The sequence below is a fragment of the Leptinotarsa decemlineata genome, unplaced genomic scaffold (assembly GCF_025532065.1).
Source record: "Leptinotarsa decemlineata unplaced genomic scaffold, Ldec_3_MD MMD2_P_RNA_scaffold_9, whole genome shotgun sequence".
In the NCBI taxonomy this organism is placed as follows: domain Eukaryota; kingdom Metazoa; phylum Arthropoda; class Insecta; order Coleoptera; family Chrysomelidae; genus Leptinotarsa; species Leptinotarsa decemlineata.
Window position 1 is genome coordinate 1,801,508 of NW_027412536.1, and position 17,212 is coordinate 1,818,719.

Below are 17,212 nucleotides of genomic sequence, written 5' to 3' on the forward strand. Positions count from 1 at the left end.
ACATAATATATCAATGATCGTATGAGACATACAAAATTGAGAAATATTACCTTGTCAATAGTTAGAATTGAAAAAAGACCTATCTCAAGTTTATCTGTTCTGAAAAATTCCATGCAAAACCTTTCAAAAAAACAATATTCATTACCCAATCACCCCAATTTCACTACACTTTTAGAAAGCATTCGATACAATCAATCATGAGCTCATTTGCATGAAACTCCAATATTATGGTTTTGATAGTGCTGCCTTATTTCTCATCTGGACTTATTCACTGGGTAGATCTCAGAAAGTTGTTGTTGACAGCCATTACTGGGTGCGCCAGCATTATCAACCAACGACCACTCCCTTACTGTGGGGTAAGTGATCATTGAGTCCGAAAATCATGTACCCTGAGAAAGCGCAGTAAGCCAGGAATGACAGTCTTCGGCATCTGCCCGACTGAGATTTCTGCCTTAGTGCAGCAAGCCGGTATGATTTCAAGATTCAAAAGTAGAGAGGGCGTCATTTCACCAAGGATTCCATCATGACCGAGTGGTCGGGATAAAGTCTGGGGAGATGTAAGCGAGAATCTCGATACTTTATCCGTTTTCCACCTCTTTTAGTACGATATTCGTCTCGACAGAAGCTGAAAGCTCTACGACAAATATCGTCTTGCTACATCAGGCTTATTAGCTTGTATGAGCCTGAGGGTGGGAAACGAATAGTTCCAATAAATTCAGCACTTCCCGTTCTTCACAACGGATTCGATATCCCCCAGAGCGTAGGGCAACACCGGTGTCTCGTCAATACCGTAAGTGTACCGTAGATGGTAATATAGCACTCCTATGGCCGCATTATGTCGATGAATTTAGGCCGGGACTGCATATGCTGGACATGCTGATAGCAAGTGCATGAGGGTATCGGACGCCTCGCGGCAGGACCTGCAATTTGTGTCACGAACCTCTATACCCATCCCTCAGTTTCCGACTTTAGCCCACTCGACCTGAGGAAAGCGAAAGTCAGACGCTTTGATAAGCCAAGGTCTACAATGTTATTGTAGAAGACCCCATGCATTGACTCATCCTTGTGTTTCCGCAGAAGTGAGGTGATCTCTGCGGATTTTATATGAGCTTTTTGCTGAACGGGTTCCACCTCGGTGACAAAGTTGTGATCACCTCGTTCAGTGTCGAAAACTAAACAGCCCTAAGGAGACATGCTCCAATTCCTGATCTCTCATGGTCACGGACCATGCAGAGAAGAGGATCCGAACTCCTCAGGACTTTACAGGCTACATCCAGTACCATTCTGTCATCTAGACACCCCAAACTCAAAAGTCCACGGCATCCCTGTTGTCGGGGGAAGTACAACCATATAATGGACGATTTGAGATGCAAACTCCTATAGAGATGCATCATTTTTCGAATCTTCACATTGAGTTGATACAGCTCCTTCCGAGTCCACTTTACTACTCCAAACGAGTAAAGAAGAATTGGAACGGCAAGCATATTTGTTGTAACAACTTTGTTCTTCCCCGAGAGCTCAGATGACTAGATCTGTCGAAGTTTGTGCTGATACTTGCCTCGGAGAGAGTTCTTCACTGCTGTTACATTCTGTAAATGGTGTAGGATGCTTCCATCTATGAATTGCACATTCCTCACTATCTGTCTTTCCCGAATTTCATACCGATAGCGTACGTGTACTCTTCCACTACCGTCAAGGACTGATAAAGATCCTTCTTTCCACAGGCATAAAGCTTAAGGTCATTCATATATAACAAATGGGTGACTTGTGCTTTCGGTTTCCAGGGGTGTCACATTTATACCGTCGAGTACTCCTGAGCACAACGGAAAATGGCAATGGTGAGATGCAGAAGAGAAGGGGACTGAGGGAATCGCTCTGAAAAACATTCCTTCTGAAAGTGACCCTCCCTGTTTGGACTCTGGCTTAACCATATGTTATGTTGAAGCGAGTTCGCCGGAGTGGTATCTGTTATTCAATAAATACATCTCACCATTTTGTCAGGTACCGCAAGGCATCTGAGCAAATGCAAGATGAGCTCATGCGATATTGTTTCAAATGTCTTGTGGTAATCTCTCCTGACCATAGAGAGATTATGCTCATATTGTAGCGAGTCCGGCGTTACACATCTATCGATGAGCAGGTTCTCTTTACACCCAACGTCTCCTTTCTGCGACCTTCTCTGCTCATATATCCGTTAGAACACTCGGTCAACTGCGGTGAGTATTCGTGGGTATATGTTGCTCGTAAACAACTTTTAACACGAATTCAAGCATGTTATCGGTCTGTAGTTCTTAGGAATCAATCGTGAGTCGATCGTGAGTCGGGCACACTACCACCGCGGACAATTCCACAACATTGAGCTCAGGCTGTCGAAGCTCTTTGTTGGAAGCTTCGAACTGCGTTAGGGCTGAAGTGTCTAAGTTAAGTGGCTGCGGGTGTTCATAGATATCCTTCCAGAAGGATTCCACCTGATCAGCGGTCGACGGATTATCCACAACACGTGGAGGCTCTTAGAATAGGCGGGGAGTTTTCTTGCGGAACCCAAGGTTTTTCTCAATATTTCTCGCTCGCCTCACTAGTAACTTCTTAGCAGCCACTAGTATTCGTATCCTACCAATACAGTACTGTTTGGTGGTCAGCAACACGCCGTGACTCAAAGTGTAATGAATACGTCGTGGTTTGGCGGTTATTTGCCGCACTGTGAGCGTGAAAGGCCTGTTGGCCGCCCTGTAATTCATCACACATTGGATACGAGTCACGTGTTTCTCGCCGACGTGATCTTAGCCTCCATCTTGTGTACACGCCGTTCAACCTTCCGAATCGCAAGGTCAGGATTGCGTCCTTCCGATTCGGAAAGCGATTGGACGACGCTATACATGGCGGTGTTGATTTGCCAGATGTCAGCCTCTTCTGTTAGAACACTATTAACCTCCGCATCCAAACAAGCCAGCTCAAGGGGCCTAATTCTATGGAGTGTCCTTCGTGTTCTGATTAACTCCATTGATGGCATGATGCGAGCCTCCTCTCCAGCTGTGCCAACGGGTGTTAGAAGTGTCACTTTTACCACTTCGTTAGCATGCTGGAAAGAAGCTGTATAGCCGTGTCGCCATGTACCCTCTTCGCGCTGGCTCACTACTCCCGTAGCAATGCATAAGGCTATATCTTACCTCATGCGTCCACTCAAAGCATCCGTCATCATTGCCAGAGTTGTCATCGGTAGGCAAATCATCGTTATGGCCCCAAAACCTTGCCTCGGACACTTTCGAGCGAGTCGATTGTAGCCCCTTTCTCAATTACCAAGAACCAAGTTTTGGGTCTATCGGATGGTTAGCCCTGTGGCCCCTTCCTCAATTACCAAGAACCAAGTTTTGGGTCTATCGGGTGGTTAGCCCTGTGGACCCACGGCCGGCACCGAAGAGAGAATAGTGTTCTCCCTGCTTATTGCTTATTGTTCATCCCTGCTTATTTATTATCATTTTTATTATAATTTTTTACTGTAGTATGCGCTGGTCAGGCCCTATCCTCCGAAGCCTCGATACATTTGGAAGGGCGAGCCAGCATTATCATCCAACGACCACTCCCCACACCGTGGGGTAAGTGATCAATGGGTCCGATAATCATGTGCCCTGAATTAACGCAGAGAGCCAAGAATCACAGCCTTCTGCATCTGTCTGGCAAAGATTTCTACCTGTGGCAAGCCGGCATGATTTTAAGATTCGAGAGTACAGAGGGCATCATTCCACCAAGGACTCCAATAATCAGAACAACCATCTTGACAGAGTCTGCGGAGTTTGAAGAAAAAAACCAGATATTTTATCCGTTTTTCCTCCTCTTTTCGAACGACATTAGTTTTGCCAGGAGCTGAAAACTCCACGACAAATATCGAATTGCTCTGGTGGTCGAGAAGGACTACATACATTATTATTACTACTATTATTATTATTATATATGAATCTAAGAATGTATTTGTTCGAATATTTTAATATATGTATATACAGGTGTAAATAGAAGTCCAAATTCATATAGAGATTCATGTGTACATAAACATTGAGAATTCAGTCAATATGTATATTCATGACCGTTCACTTTTTGTGATTTGAAAGACAGCACGACCGATGAATAACCTTTAGGTTTTCAGTGGGTGGACACGTTCTCAGAACGGTGCATGGTACACATCAGTTAAAAATTTCAATTTTCACTGAAAAGAGCTTTGAGAACTCTGCGGTTCTTTTTATTTGAAGTTTTATTCACTTCAAATTCGTGAAAAAAATGTATTGGTCATGTGAATCGATATTTCTTTTTTTTATCTATTATAATATCTACAATTCAATATTAAAAGAGCAAACATTTTTCAGAATTTTTGGCGGAAGCTGTATACCTTAGTGTTGACCCATATATGAGAGCTAGAGCTCAGTTTCTGAAGTTAGGAGAACCATTCATTGGATTTCAAATCGCAAAGTAAGTATGTTTCTTTTTTTCGTAATATTTTGAGTTTTGGGAAATGGGCAATTGTTCACACGTTCACCATTATATTTCCTATATTTACTTATAGGCACAAGTTGTTTTTCACATTTTTTAATGAATTCTTCATTGCCAACAACATGTCATATGAAACACGAAATCTAATTTTGAACGCCTGCAAAAATTGAAAACACTTTCAACTTCGACTATCCAGTGTCAAATAGTGACAATAGCTCTCTTTGAAATGTATATATTGTTATGGCTCTGGGTTCTTCAATGAGAATTCCGAAAATCCCACAGTTGGTTCCAAACCCACTTTAACTGTACTGTAATAGTCTGGGTCACAAGATTCTTTATTTGGAACTGGAACATGGTTGTTTTTGTTTAAAAAAATATATATCTTGAAAATTAATTTATTTTACAACAAATTGTTTATTAAATAAATAAAGAAAATATAAATTAAAAAAATTCTGAATATTAAAAAGAAATGGAAATATTGATTTAAAAAATCGTTCTTCACTATTCATATTTAGTAGCAAAAAAATTGTTAATCAACAAATGCGTTTTAAAGCAATAAAAAAAAATTGTAAGAAACGATTTTGTTTTTAAAAAACATAGTATTCATTACTGATAAAAGTCCCCTCAAAAAAATTTCAAATATCTCATAAACAATACATTTGTTTATAACAATTTTTCAAACAAATAGAGCTAAAAATTATGAAAAATAATTTTTATGTAACTTTAAATAATAAGAATACGAATAAATTCAAATATTGAAATTTTTTCACTTTTTAACGTCTTTGATTAACAAAGTGGAAAATCAAAAGTTTTTAATTTTTCCAACGGGAAAATTTTGTGAAGGCTTTCAAGAAAAGCTCCAAGAAGTGAACAAAATTTGAGGCTTTTAGTTCAAAAAATCATCAGAGTTTTTATGTTAATTTAAAAATTGTAAAAATTTGTTAATTAACTAAAGTATTTTCAATAAAATAATCACGGGGAAATGTTTTTCCATGGATTTTTGTCTATTCAAGTGTCTCAATACAGATATTTAATGAGTTCATCATGTAGATAATTCACCACAATTTTTTTTTTCTATTCTACTGTATGTATTTTACATTTTCAATCTTACTTTTAACTTTTTTAAAGGTCTCTCCTCTTATTTGTTAAAATATTCTGTTGAAGTAAAAGTGAACATTAAAGTCTTCAAAACATGCTGGAAATGAGTTATGTTGAAGGGAAGTATTATCAATAAAATACATGTTTCATACATCATTGGGAGTGCAATTAATGGAAATGCAATTTCACTGACTTCCAAGAAGAACGTTTCAATTCTAAGAAATATTGATAAAGAAGAAAAAGATAAAAAATTAATCTTAAACAAAGTAAATAGCTTCTATATAAATCAATGTTCTGAGTCTATCGTCATGACAACAAATGAACATACAAGTTTACATCCAATAAATATAACCCTATTTCTTGCACCAACAACTGAACATGAAGTAATCTCTACAATAATGTCACTGAAAAATCTAAAATCGGTTGGCTATGACGAAATCCCGGTAAAACTCTTGAAATATGTTGCACGTGAACTATCAACACCCCTAGCAATTATTATAAACATGATGCTTAATAAAGGAATATTTCCTGACAAATTAAAAATAGCTCATATAAAAGCAATCTTCAAAAAGGGTGACAAGGATCAAATAAAAAATTACAGACCTATAGCATTATTATCAAATATTAGTAAGATTTTTGAAAGAATCATATATAATCGTCTTATATCCTACCTTGAAACATTCGAACTATTAAGTGATACACAAAACGGTTTTCGAAAGGGTAAATCGACAAGAGCAATTTATCAAACTTTATGTTCAGTCATAAATAGTCAAAACAACAAGAAACATAGCTTAATGATTAACTTAGATCTTTCAAAAGCTTTTGACAATGTCAATCATAAAACATTGCTAAATAAACTTGAGGCTTATGGAATCAGGGGAACCTCAGCTAACTTGATAGAATCATACTTATATAATAGAAAACAGTACGTGGTCGAAAAATGTCACATCACAAATGAGGTTATAAGGTCTGATGAACTAACAATAATTAGAGGGGTACCACAAGGATCAATTCTAGGTCCATTGCTGTACATTCTCTATACCAATGAACTACAAATGGACAACAACCTAAACACTATACAATTTGCTGATGACACAACCGTTATCCTTGAAGAACAAAATGGAGATGACTTGGAAAGAAATGTGTTCAATGCTTTAAGTACCCTGGAAGCTTGGTTTGCACAAAATCACCTAAAGCTGAACCCTAATAAAACACAGGCAATCAAATTCTCACAGTCAGCTGAAAATGATTATACTTTTTCGGATGGTAAATCAACAATAACAACTAGTAAAAGTTCAAAATTCCTGGGAATTGAGCTAGATTTTAGACTAGATTGGAAATCTCATCTGGATACTTTGTCAGAAAATGTTGCAAGGCATTGCTATGCCCTAAGAGTCATCACTAAAACAATAAATGTTCAAGCGTCAATGTCTGTCTATTATGCACAAGTCCACTCAAGACTTAAATACGGCTTAATTTTTTGGGGTGCATCTGTGAACGTTAAAAAAATTTTTTCACTTCAAAAACGTTGCCTTAGAATTATTCATAAATCCAAACAAACTGATAGCTGTAAACCTTTATTCATAGAAAAGAAAGTACTAACCCTATACAGTCAGTATATTCTCGACAGCATAATGTTTATTAAAAGCAATCCAAAGCTTTTTAACGACTTTGATAAAGCACACATCTACCCAACAAGAAATAAAGCAGATTTGGTTACTAATATTCCTAATTTTACTTTTATTCAGAAAAATATACCGTATACTCTAATAAAAATCTATAACAAACTTCCAAATGCACTAAAAAGCCTCTCTAAAACAACACTCAAAAATAAACTTAAAAACTTTCTTCTAAATAGAGCATACTACTCAACTGATGAATATTTTAAAGATACCATCCCTTCAGATTTTACCTGCTGAAATGTCTCACATTTAATTGATTTTAATTTTTAAATGTTTTTAACTGTATATTTATTACACTGACATGTTCTACGCTCATCTGGGCATTTTACTTCATTGTAATTGAACAAATAATAAATAAATAAATAAATAAAATAAATAATATCAGCTGTGATTTCTGATTCAATAATAATTATTCACAAAACAAGTATACTTTTCACATTTATTCAAAAATCAATATTGTTGAATATTCGAATAAAGCTTTTGAAATATTTGTTAGTAATATTTCACAATGAACAAAACATTAATTGAAAAGTCCAAGCTCAGTTTTGCACCTGACCGCCTTGGGGAGCCTCGTTTATCTTTGATATCCGACGTTCAAGTTCTCGATCCCATAGATGGCTTTTTTGTAAGGGGATTTGTCATCACCTTATCTACTTAGGCTTGTTCTTTAAGGACATTTGAATCCAGCATTGCCTTTGTGGTTCAGCCTAGCACCACTGATGAGACATTTGGCGGGTCAACGAAATTTATAAATATATATTTGTAAGTCAGAAATTAATGGCAATTAGACATGTTTCGAGTAGAGTGAGCCACTTATCTTCAATAAAACAAGAAACAACTACAAAGAAAAAGAATATGAGACACTTTGTGATTTTGACAAAGTAGTACTTACATTATGAAAATCATTAAATTAACTTAGGTTGAACCAATTGAATAATAACGAAGTCATACGTGGTGATTTAACACAAACGGCTTTTTCTTCAGCTTATGGTTGTGTAACACATGGTTGGGTAAATTATTTTTAATCAGTAACATTAAAATTTGTGAAAATTCTTCAGGTGTAAATCGAACCATCAAACTTTAACAAATTAAAGAATCAACTGTCTTGAACAAACTTATTCTCAACAATATTTCACTATCACAAACTAATTTATTTACAACACATAGCAACTAACGCTTAATTTATTTCCACTATTTGAATTCCTTGTTAAACCGCTTGATTCACTTTCTGAACTCAACACCCCTCTCTGGACGAGAAGCTGGCCTTATATATGGGTAACGATCGTTCTATAATTCTATAGTCATTTCGGTACTGAACTAGAGTTTATTTGGCGGTTACCGACTGCATTCCTTTTGCGGTGATGTCATGTGTTTGTTCGCTGGCCGACATATCGGTCAGGGACGTCTTCAGACTCGTTACATTGCCCCCTTCTTGAAGACGTTTCGCCCAGAAATGTCATCCTTGGCGTGTGGCTATACCTGCAGGACTCCCCATATCTGCACTGTGAAGTTCGATGTAAGTAACACTCCACAGTCTTCATGCTCGGTCGTGAAAGATGGTTACCGCATACCAAAATCTTGACGCCGCTGGGTATGAAGATCTTTTCCAACATGCATCTCACAATTCTCCAATCCAGCCTGTCAAACTCAGAGGCTATTCTCGGGATTGTGAAGTCCACAAGACTCTGGTCGAGCATCGTGTCCCTCAGTCTAGTAAGACTCCTCCAGACATCTTTATAGGACGGTTTGTCTCGAGAATGCTTTTTGGTCATCAAGTAGATTTTGTACGGACCTTCACACGAGTTCCGCAAGTTCGGTGATGAACCACGGCGTCGTTTAGGGTTGTCCAGCCAAACTAGGTCACCGGTTTCGAATCCTCCAGCATTCGCCTAGATGTCATAGGCCTTCTATCGCTAGCTGGAATCATGGATGTCGTACATTCTCTGTCGAATCTTGCTAATAATACTGTATAATACTGACAGGGGTTTGGCCGGTTGAGTCGTGCACTGCCGAACGATAGGCCAATAGGAACAGTTAGAGGTACTGATCCCAGTCTCTTTGGTGGTCAGAGACTACCTTGGACAAGTGGCGGTTTATGGCCTTATTCATTAGTTCCACCATTCCATCGGACTGTGGATGTAAGGCTGTGGTTCTGGTCTTTCGAATGTCCAACAGTTTACATATTTCTTGAAACAGGTTGGACTCGAAATTTCTGCCCTGGTCCGAATGCAACTCCAATGGGACACCGAATCGACATATCCATTCCTTTACCAGGACGTCAGCGACGGTAAAGGCTTCCTGGTTGGACAGTGCATAGGCTTATGCCCACTTACCCAAGTAGTCAATGGCTACCAGGATGTATTTGTTCCCGTGGTCGGATTCTGGTAACGGGCAGGTGATGTCGATGGCGACTCTTTCAAAAGGACTACCCACATTATATTGGTGCATTGGAGCTTTCAGTCGTATCCAAGGTCCATTACTAGCAGCACATACAGCACACACACTATCTGCACCAATCTTTGACGTCGGCTTGACAATTAACCCAGTAAAACCGTTGTCTGAATTTCTGGAGGGTCTTCGTTACTCCCAGATCTCCTTCAGTGACTCCATCATGGATTTCTTTGATAACCATCCGTCGTCTGTTCCTGGGTACTACTGTCTGGCGCCTTTCTTCTCCACCGTCTTCAGACTCCAACACCTGCTTCAGAACCCCGTTTTTCAATGTAAGGGAGTTCCATTGGGCCCAGTAGGACTTAACCGCTGGCGAATAACTTGCTACCTCCTGCCATGATGGTCTTTAATCCCATGACTAAACCAAGATCTGGGTCTTACACTTGATCTTCCTTGATCTTATTGTCTTCCCAGTTGTCGTCTACAGCTGTAGTTCTACAAATAGCTGCTTCCTGCTCTCCTACTCGTCGGCAATGTGATCAGTTATCTGGGCATAGTGTCCGTGACAGAGTATCTGCGTTTTAATGGCCAGTCCCAGCTCGATGTTCTATTTTGAAGTCAAATTCTTGATGTCTCTCGATCCAGCGCGCTATTTGGGCATCGGTATTTTTGAACTGCAGAAGCCATTTGAGAGCTGCATGGTCCGTTCTCAACAGAAATCTTCCTCCATACACGTATTTGTAGAAATGTTCTACACCTTTGACAACGGCCAACAGCTCTTGCCTGGTGACACAATAATTGCGCTCTGGTTTACTAAACGTTTTGCTGAAGTAGCTAATATATTTCTCCTGTCCATCCTGGATCTGAAAAAGGACTGCTCCAAGTCCCACGTTGCTGGCGTCCGTATCTAGAATAAATTTTCCGTCCGGTAGGGGATAGCTCAAAACAGGAGCGTTGATCAAAGCCCTTTTCAACTTCTTGAATGAGTCTTGGCATTCCTCGAACCACTGGAACTGGATCTGTCCTTCTGTCGGCTCAATGGTTTGGTGATGTTGGCAAACACCAGCACATATCTGCGATAGTAGGAGCACAAACCAAGGAAGATCCGAAGCTGATGTTTGTCGTTTGGAATGGGCCAATCCTCAACTGCTCTGATCTTTGTTTCGTCTACCTCCACTCCTTCCCCAGAAACAACGTCGCCAAGGTAACGGACTTCTTTCTGGAACAGATGGCATTTCTTGGGACTAAGTTTCAATCCAGAACTCCTCAGACGCATGAATATTCCCTCCAGATTTTTCAAGTGATTGTCGAATGATTTTCTGACCACGGTTATGTCGTCGAAATATACTAGACACGTCTTCCATGAGAGCCCTTTGAGAACCGTCTTCATCAATCTCTCTAAGGTCGCTGGAGCATTACAATGCCCGAATGACATAACCGTGAACTGCCACAATCCTGAGCAAATTGTGAAAGCTGTCTTTTCTCGAACTTCTGGAGCTAATTCAACTTACCAAGATCCACTTTTCAAATCCAAAGTCGAAAAAGTCGTGGAGACGGCTTGCGTATCTAGGGTGTCGTCGATTCTTGGAAGAGGGTAGCTGTCTTTCTTCGTCGCGTTATTTAGTTGGCGATAATCCACGCAGAAGCTCGTCGAGATACACTAGACACGTCTTCCATGAGAGCCCTTTGAGAACCGTCTTTATCAATCTCTCTAAGGTCGCTGGAGCATTACAATGCCCGAATGGCATAACCGTGAACTGCCACAATCCTGAGCAAATTGTGAAAGCTGTCTTTTCTCGATCTTCTGGAGCTAATTCAACTTGCCAAGATCCACTTTTCAAATCCAAAGTCGAAAAAGTCGTGGAGACGGCTTGCGTATCTAGGGTGTCGTCGATTCTTGGAAGAGGGTAGCTGTCTTTCTTCGTCGCGTTATTTGGTTGGCGATAGTCCACGCAGAACCTTGTCGAGCCGTCCTTCTTCTCTAATACGACTGGGGAAGACCAGGGGCTGTCAGAAGGTTCGATGACTCCTTCTTCTTCCATATCGCTGACTATCTTTTCTGCCTCTTCTTTTTTGGCAAGGGGAGTCTTCTAGCTGATTTCCGGATCGGTCGTGCATTCCCAGTGTCGTTTCTATACTGAACCACATTCGTTCTGTCGCCTTTTCCTTCTCCAATATCGAAGATTTCCTGGTACTTTATGACTAACTCACTCAATATTGATCGGAGAGTTGGTGGTATGCCCTTGGAGGAAATGCCAATCAACTTTTCCAACTCTTTAGGCCAGTTGTTGGCTTGGCTAACCGTATCACGAACAGTGCCTCAGCATTGTTCCTTTTTTCAAGGTCACGAGAAAGTAGTTGACATTAATGACCCTAACCGGCACAACTTCATCGACACGCAATAGGGCCTTCCCCAGTGCAATTCTTCGTCCAATTTTTTCATCATGTACCTTGGACTCGAACATTACCACCTTTCCGCTGCTCGCACTTTCGTTCAGGCGTCTAGGATGGTTTTAGCCCTCTCAGGTATGCACACATCTTCAGCCAAGAGGACTCTGATGATCTCTTGGCTTCTTCCATGAAACACCAGCTCTTCTCCGCCGACACGTAGGACGCCGTCTTGAAGATTCAGCTCGAACCCTTTGTAATTCATTATGTCCATTGCAATAATCGCATCGTCCTCGATGTTCGCCACAAATGCACGATGGTTCAATCTAGTACTGCCCAACACCAATTCGATTTGTAGTTTTCCAAGTACAGTGGCTGGCTCCCTTGTTGCGGTGCATAGCTTCCAACGGTTCAATTCTTGCCGGTGTTTAAGCAAAGGTTGGCCCAAGAATGGTTCTCGTCGCATCTGTATCTAGCAGCATGGTGCAAGGCTCGTTGTTGGTGAGGCCGCCTACGAAAACACCTTGGTCTTGTCGTTAGAGAATGGCAACATATGCGTTTTTTACTGAGGCTTGCTGGGCCAACGATTGCCTCTTCTCATCCACCACCTCTAGTTTTCCTGATTTGTTGTTGGTTCTTTGAATACTGGACATTTGCTACGCACATGCCCAATTTTCCTACAGTTCCAGCATCTTATTGTTTTCTCTCAGGCAACAATTCGTTTATTACCTTTCTGATGGTGGCTTCAGTAGCAGCAGGCACCTGTTCATCTTTCTCGATAACTCGAACGTTGCTCTAGCTCTTGCAGGATTGTTTTGCAGCCTCAAACTCCAGAGTGCTTGCCAGTGCATCCACGAGATGTTTGGGTTGAGCTAGTGTCAAGGCCTACCTCGTTCCTTGGTCTCCTGTAGAGATTCTCCTATTTCTTGTCAGCGGTTTTTCAGCTGTGGATGGTGAATGGCTCTAGGTGAGCCTGCTCATACCGTAGCTTAAGATGCTCAATAAGTTGGGCAGTGTCCTGTTCTTGGGCAGTGAGGGTTTGCAAAGTATTCGTTGCCTTCCCACTCAACGTCAGTATTAATGCTACCGCCTTTTCTTCTACATTCCATCCATTCGCTCACAAAGTTCCTTCTTCAAACCTTCTGCATTTTCTAGAAGTTCTTCCTTGAAGCTATTGGAATTCTCTAGAAATTTATCTTCCAAACTTTTCGAATTTTCCAGAAGCTTCTTCTCCAGGCACTTCGAATTTTCTAGAAGTTCATCTTTCAGCAATTTGGTATTCTCATCGAGTTTGCTCATTATTGAACTCGAATCACCCCCAGAAACTTCGAATAAATATGTTTCGGGATCTTCTTCTGATTCAGTCAAGTTATTCCACAGTCTCTTCCAGAACAATCTAGCTCCTTTTTCTCCAATTCTTGCTTCAATTCGGGCACTTTCATGTCCTTTAGGCGCACTTTCCTCGTAGATATTTTTTCTCTCATTGTCAATTTTCCACAAAACTGTGTATGTCCACTTATTCTAATCGAGTCCTAACACTTATTTACTTTCACAAATATATTTTTCGCGAGAAAGATCTATCAGTTTATATTTCCGTAGTCCGGTACTGTCCACTTCTCGAAACACAAGGAATCACCAGACTTTCTGCACGAACAAATGAGACTTATAGTGAATTTCACCGTAATACAAAGATGGTCCATCAAGCGCTCACATATTTATTTCACAAATCCCACTACTGACACAAATTAAAGAATTAACTGTCTTAAACGAATTCATTTCCAACAATATTTCACTATCACAAACTAATTCATTTACAACACTCAGTAACTAACGCTTAATTTATTTCCACTATTTGAATTCCTTGTTTAACCGCTCGATTCACTTTCTGTACTCAACTGCCCTCTCTGGACGAGAAGCCGGCTTTATATATCGGTAACGATCGTTCTAGAATTCTATAGTCGTTTCGGTACTCAACTAGAGTTTATTCCAGAAAAGGTGAACAGTTATTAGATTCTATTTCCAGAGTGAAAGGAATATTCTTCTTTTCAAGATCTCAAATTCATCTAGAAGAGTTTGTTGTAAGGTTTATTTATTTTAATCGATTTTATGATCCTTCATGACATGTCTACGCCATTTTGTCAAACAGTGTGTATTGTATGACGGTTCGATTCACACCTGAAGACTTTTTTCAAACCATATTGTTACTGATTATAAATACTCTACCCAACCATGTGGTCTAAGTGTGTCTCATATCCTTTTTCTTTGTAGCTGTTTCTTGTTTTACTGAAAATGGGTGGCTCCACTCGAAACATGTTTTATTGCCATTAATTTCTGACTTACAAATATATATGTCTAAATTCCGTAGAGACGACGTTGTTTTGATTCTGTTTCTTAATAAAGATCATTGAAATACTTATTTCCACAATTTATTATTCAAATCCAGCTGACCGTTAAATAGGTTATGAGTCCAGCTGTGTTGAAGCAGTAAACGAAGCCTGAAAGTTACAAGTGATTTGAAGAGATTTTTGTGTTTTGAAAAATCCTAAATAGCAAACTCAAAACCTTTTGATGGGGTCGGTTTCTCAAATTGGGCATTCCGACAAAATAGTACTGGAACAAAATGGTGTTATAGAAGCTATCGATTAAGTAAGTACTACAAGGGCTGTGGAAGCGGAATTCAAGATATCAAAGCACAAAATATAATAGTGCAATGGTAGACAGATAATGTTTTCGAATCCATAAAGGACAAAAGTACAGCGAAGGAAATGTATGATATATTAAAAGAGACATACACGAAACAAGGTAGATTACAGTCAGTATAGAGCAATAGCGGTTCTATAAGAGAGGAAGAAATGGTAACACAGCTGTTATCTGCAATGCCCGAATCGTACTGAACAGTAATCACCACTATTGATGTGATGTTCACCAAGAACTCCAATGATATGAGTTTTCAACTTGTCAAAAATAGACTACCCGTCGAAATGTTGTAGTGGAAACGAATAACTCAGTGGCATTCAATCGGTATGCCAGAGGCAACAAGTTTCCTGAAAGTGCCCACAGTAGTCACGGACGAGTAGGAATAACATTCCCTTTCGTTATAACTGCTATTTGTGTGGAATACAAGGACATAAGCGAAGTGACTGTCCCGACATGAAGAATGCATATGTAGTAGAGAGAAGAAGAAATTGCTTTTATTGCTGTGTCAAATTCAAACAACATAACTTTGTGTGGTAACACCGAATCAGCTGTCAAAACTCTCACTTCAACAGTTGGCAACCAAAATGTCAAACAAAATGATGCATTTTTTTTTATTCATTGACTCTGGTCACCGTAGAGAGTGTTTACTTCTATACGATGCTCGGGTGCTACAAACAATATTATAAACAAGAAAACACGCCAATTTTTAATGAAATAAAAATTAGTTAATTTCTTAATAAATGTAGCGAAGCGAGGAGAAACAATAAAAGCACAAAAGTGGAAACTTGTATGTAACGGACCATATATTATTATATTATTATTATTTGATATGCAAATTGAAGTAGTTTTACAAAGTATTGGAACATCATTTATTATTTTATTATCAGTTCAAAAATTGAATTAGTGCATAAAAGAATGGTACATTCCTCAGTATATCTTTCGAAAACATATGAAATTTGTTTCAAAAGTAAACAAACCCGCAGTAACTTCGAGAGTATAAGTACTGATAAGACACCCAAAAGAATCTTAGAAGTGGTGTCTTCAGATATGGCAGGTCCTATTTCTCCAACAACATATGATGAGATGAATTACCATGTAACTTTCATGTATCATTACTTTTATTTATTTATTTGTATCCAAACAGACCTACTGGTCTAATTACATGGATAAATATGCAAACATATGATACTAGTACTATGTTGCTGTATCGCTGTTGACAGAATCAGAATCAACGAACTTAGGCATGCGCAGCGTTATAGAACAGTGCTTTCAAAAAATTGTTCTACAGCGCCATCAGGTGGCGAGTTACAGAAAAATTGATAGCCTATACATGTCAAGATTCATCACGATCGGTTGAGCGATGTAGAAGTTTATCACTTACCAACCAACCAACCAACCAACAAACATTCATTTTTATATATTAGATTACAAATATGATATTACAAATAATTTATATTAATTTACAAGCCATAAACATGAACAATAAAGGTAAAAGTAAAAATAGAAGTGAAAATAAAAGTAAAAGTGAACTTAACACCATGATTTTCTCAATATTAGTTTCAATTTAACAAGTAAGAAAATTTATTTGAGTAGTAATTATAATCAGTTAGCATTATGATGATAAATTAATAATTTGTTTGATTGTGTTTCTAAACATATTTTGAGTTATTGACCAATCCAGATCAATGAGTGTGTTATAGAGCTCTAGTAGCTCTATGTAAAACAGGGATATTAAATGTAACAGAAGAGTGCATTCTCCTTGGAGGCACATTAAACCGCAGTAAACAAAGTAACGTTGGTGAATTAGTTCTATTATTAATAATTTCAAACAAAAACATCAAAATGTTAAGGATTCTAACTACATTATAATCGGGATATACATGATGCTTTTTATAATAAATGTATCTTAAAAATTTGTTTTGGATTTTTTCTAGCAAGAATAATGTACTATGATATTCTCCATGACAAATTGTTGCACCAAATTCTAATTTGGGCCTTACTAAACTATAATAGAAAATTTCAAGGGAATGTACATTGGTAAAATTGAATGATTGTCTAATTAAATAACCAAGCAATCGATTTGCAGACTTAGCTATATTTTTAATATGTGTAGAAAAGGACAGTAGATGGTCATAAGTACCTCAGAACACCGATTTAGGGCCTCTTCATTCATTCTGTACTCGAACATAACAGATTCTTTTAATCGTGTCCCTATGGTTGGAGCCTCATAATCTCTTATGAAACCATCCATTGTAATGCTAATATATTTTTTTCCAATGAGAAATATACGTACGTATAAAAGAATAGAAAAATTACAATCGAATACTTAAGATTTTTTTTTGAGTAACCACTATCTTGACGAGTTCTCCTTTCAGTGATCTGTGTTGTTTTCAATATCTGTTTCTTGATTTTCTTCAATTGGGGTTCAATCTTCTTTGTTCTTTCCACATATTTCTCCTGAAATTTGAGAATATCGT

General features: G+C 38.7%; 1 protein-coding gene across 1 annotated transcript in view; it reads left to right on the top strand.

The window, feature by feature from the left end:
- LOC111510748 (prostaglandin reductase 1) overlaps window positions 1-17,212 on the top strand; it is an 83,500-nt gene that overhangs the window by 27,663 nt on the left and 38,625 nt on the right. Inside the window, exon 2 of the mRNA XM_074170387.1 lies at window positions 4,356-4,458. Within this exon, the coding sequence (XP_074026488.1) occupies window positions 4,356-4,458 (103 nt within the window). The remainder of the gene's footprint in view (window positions 1-4,355; window positions 4,459-17,212) is intronic.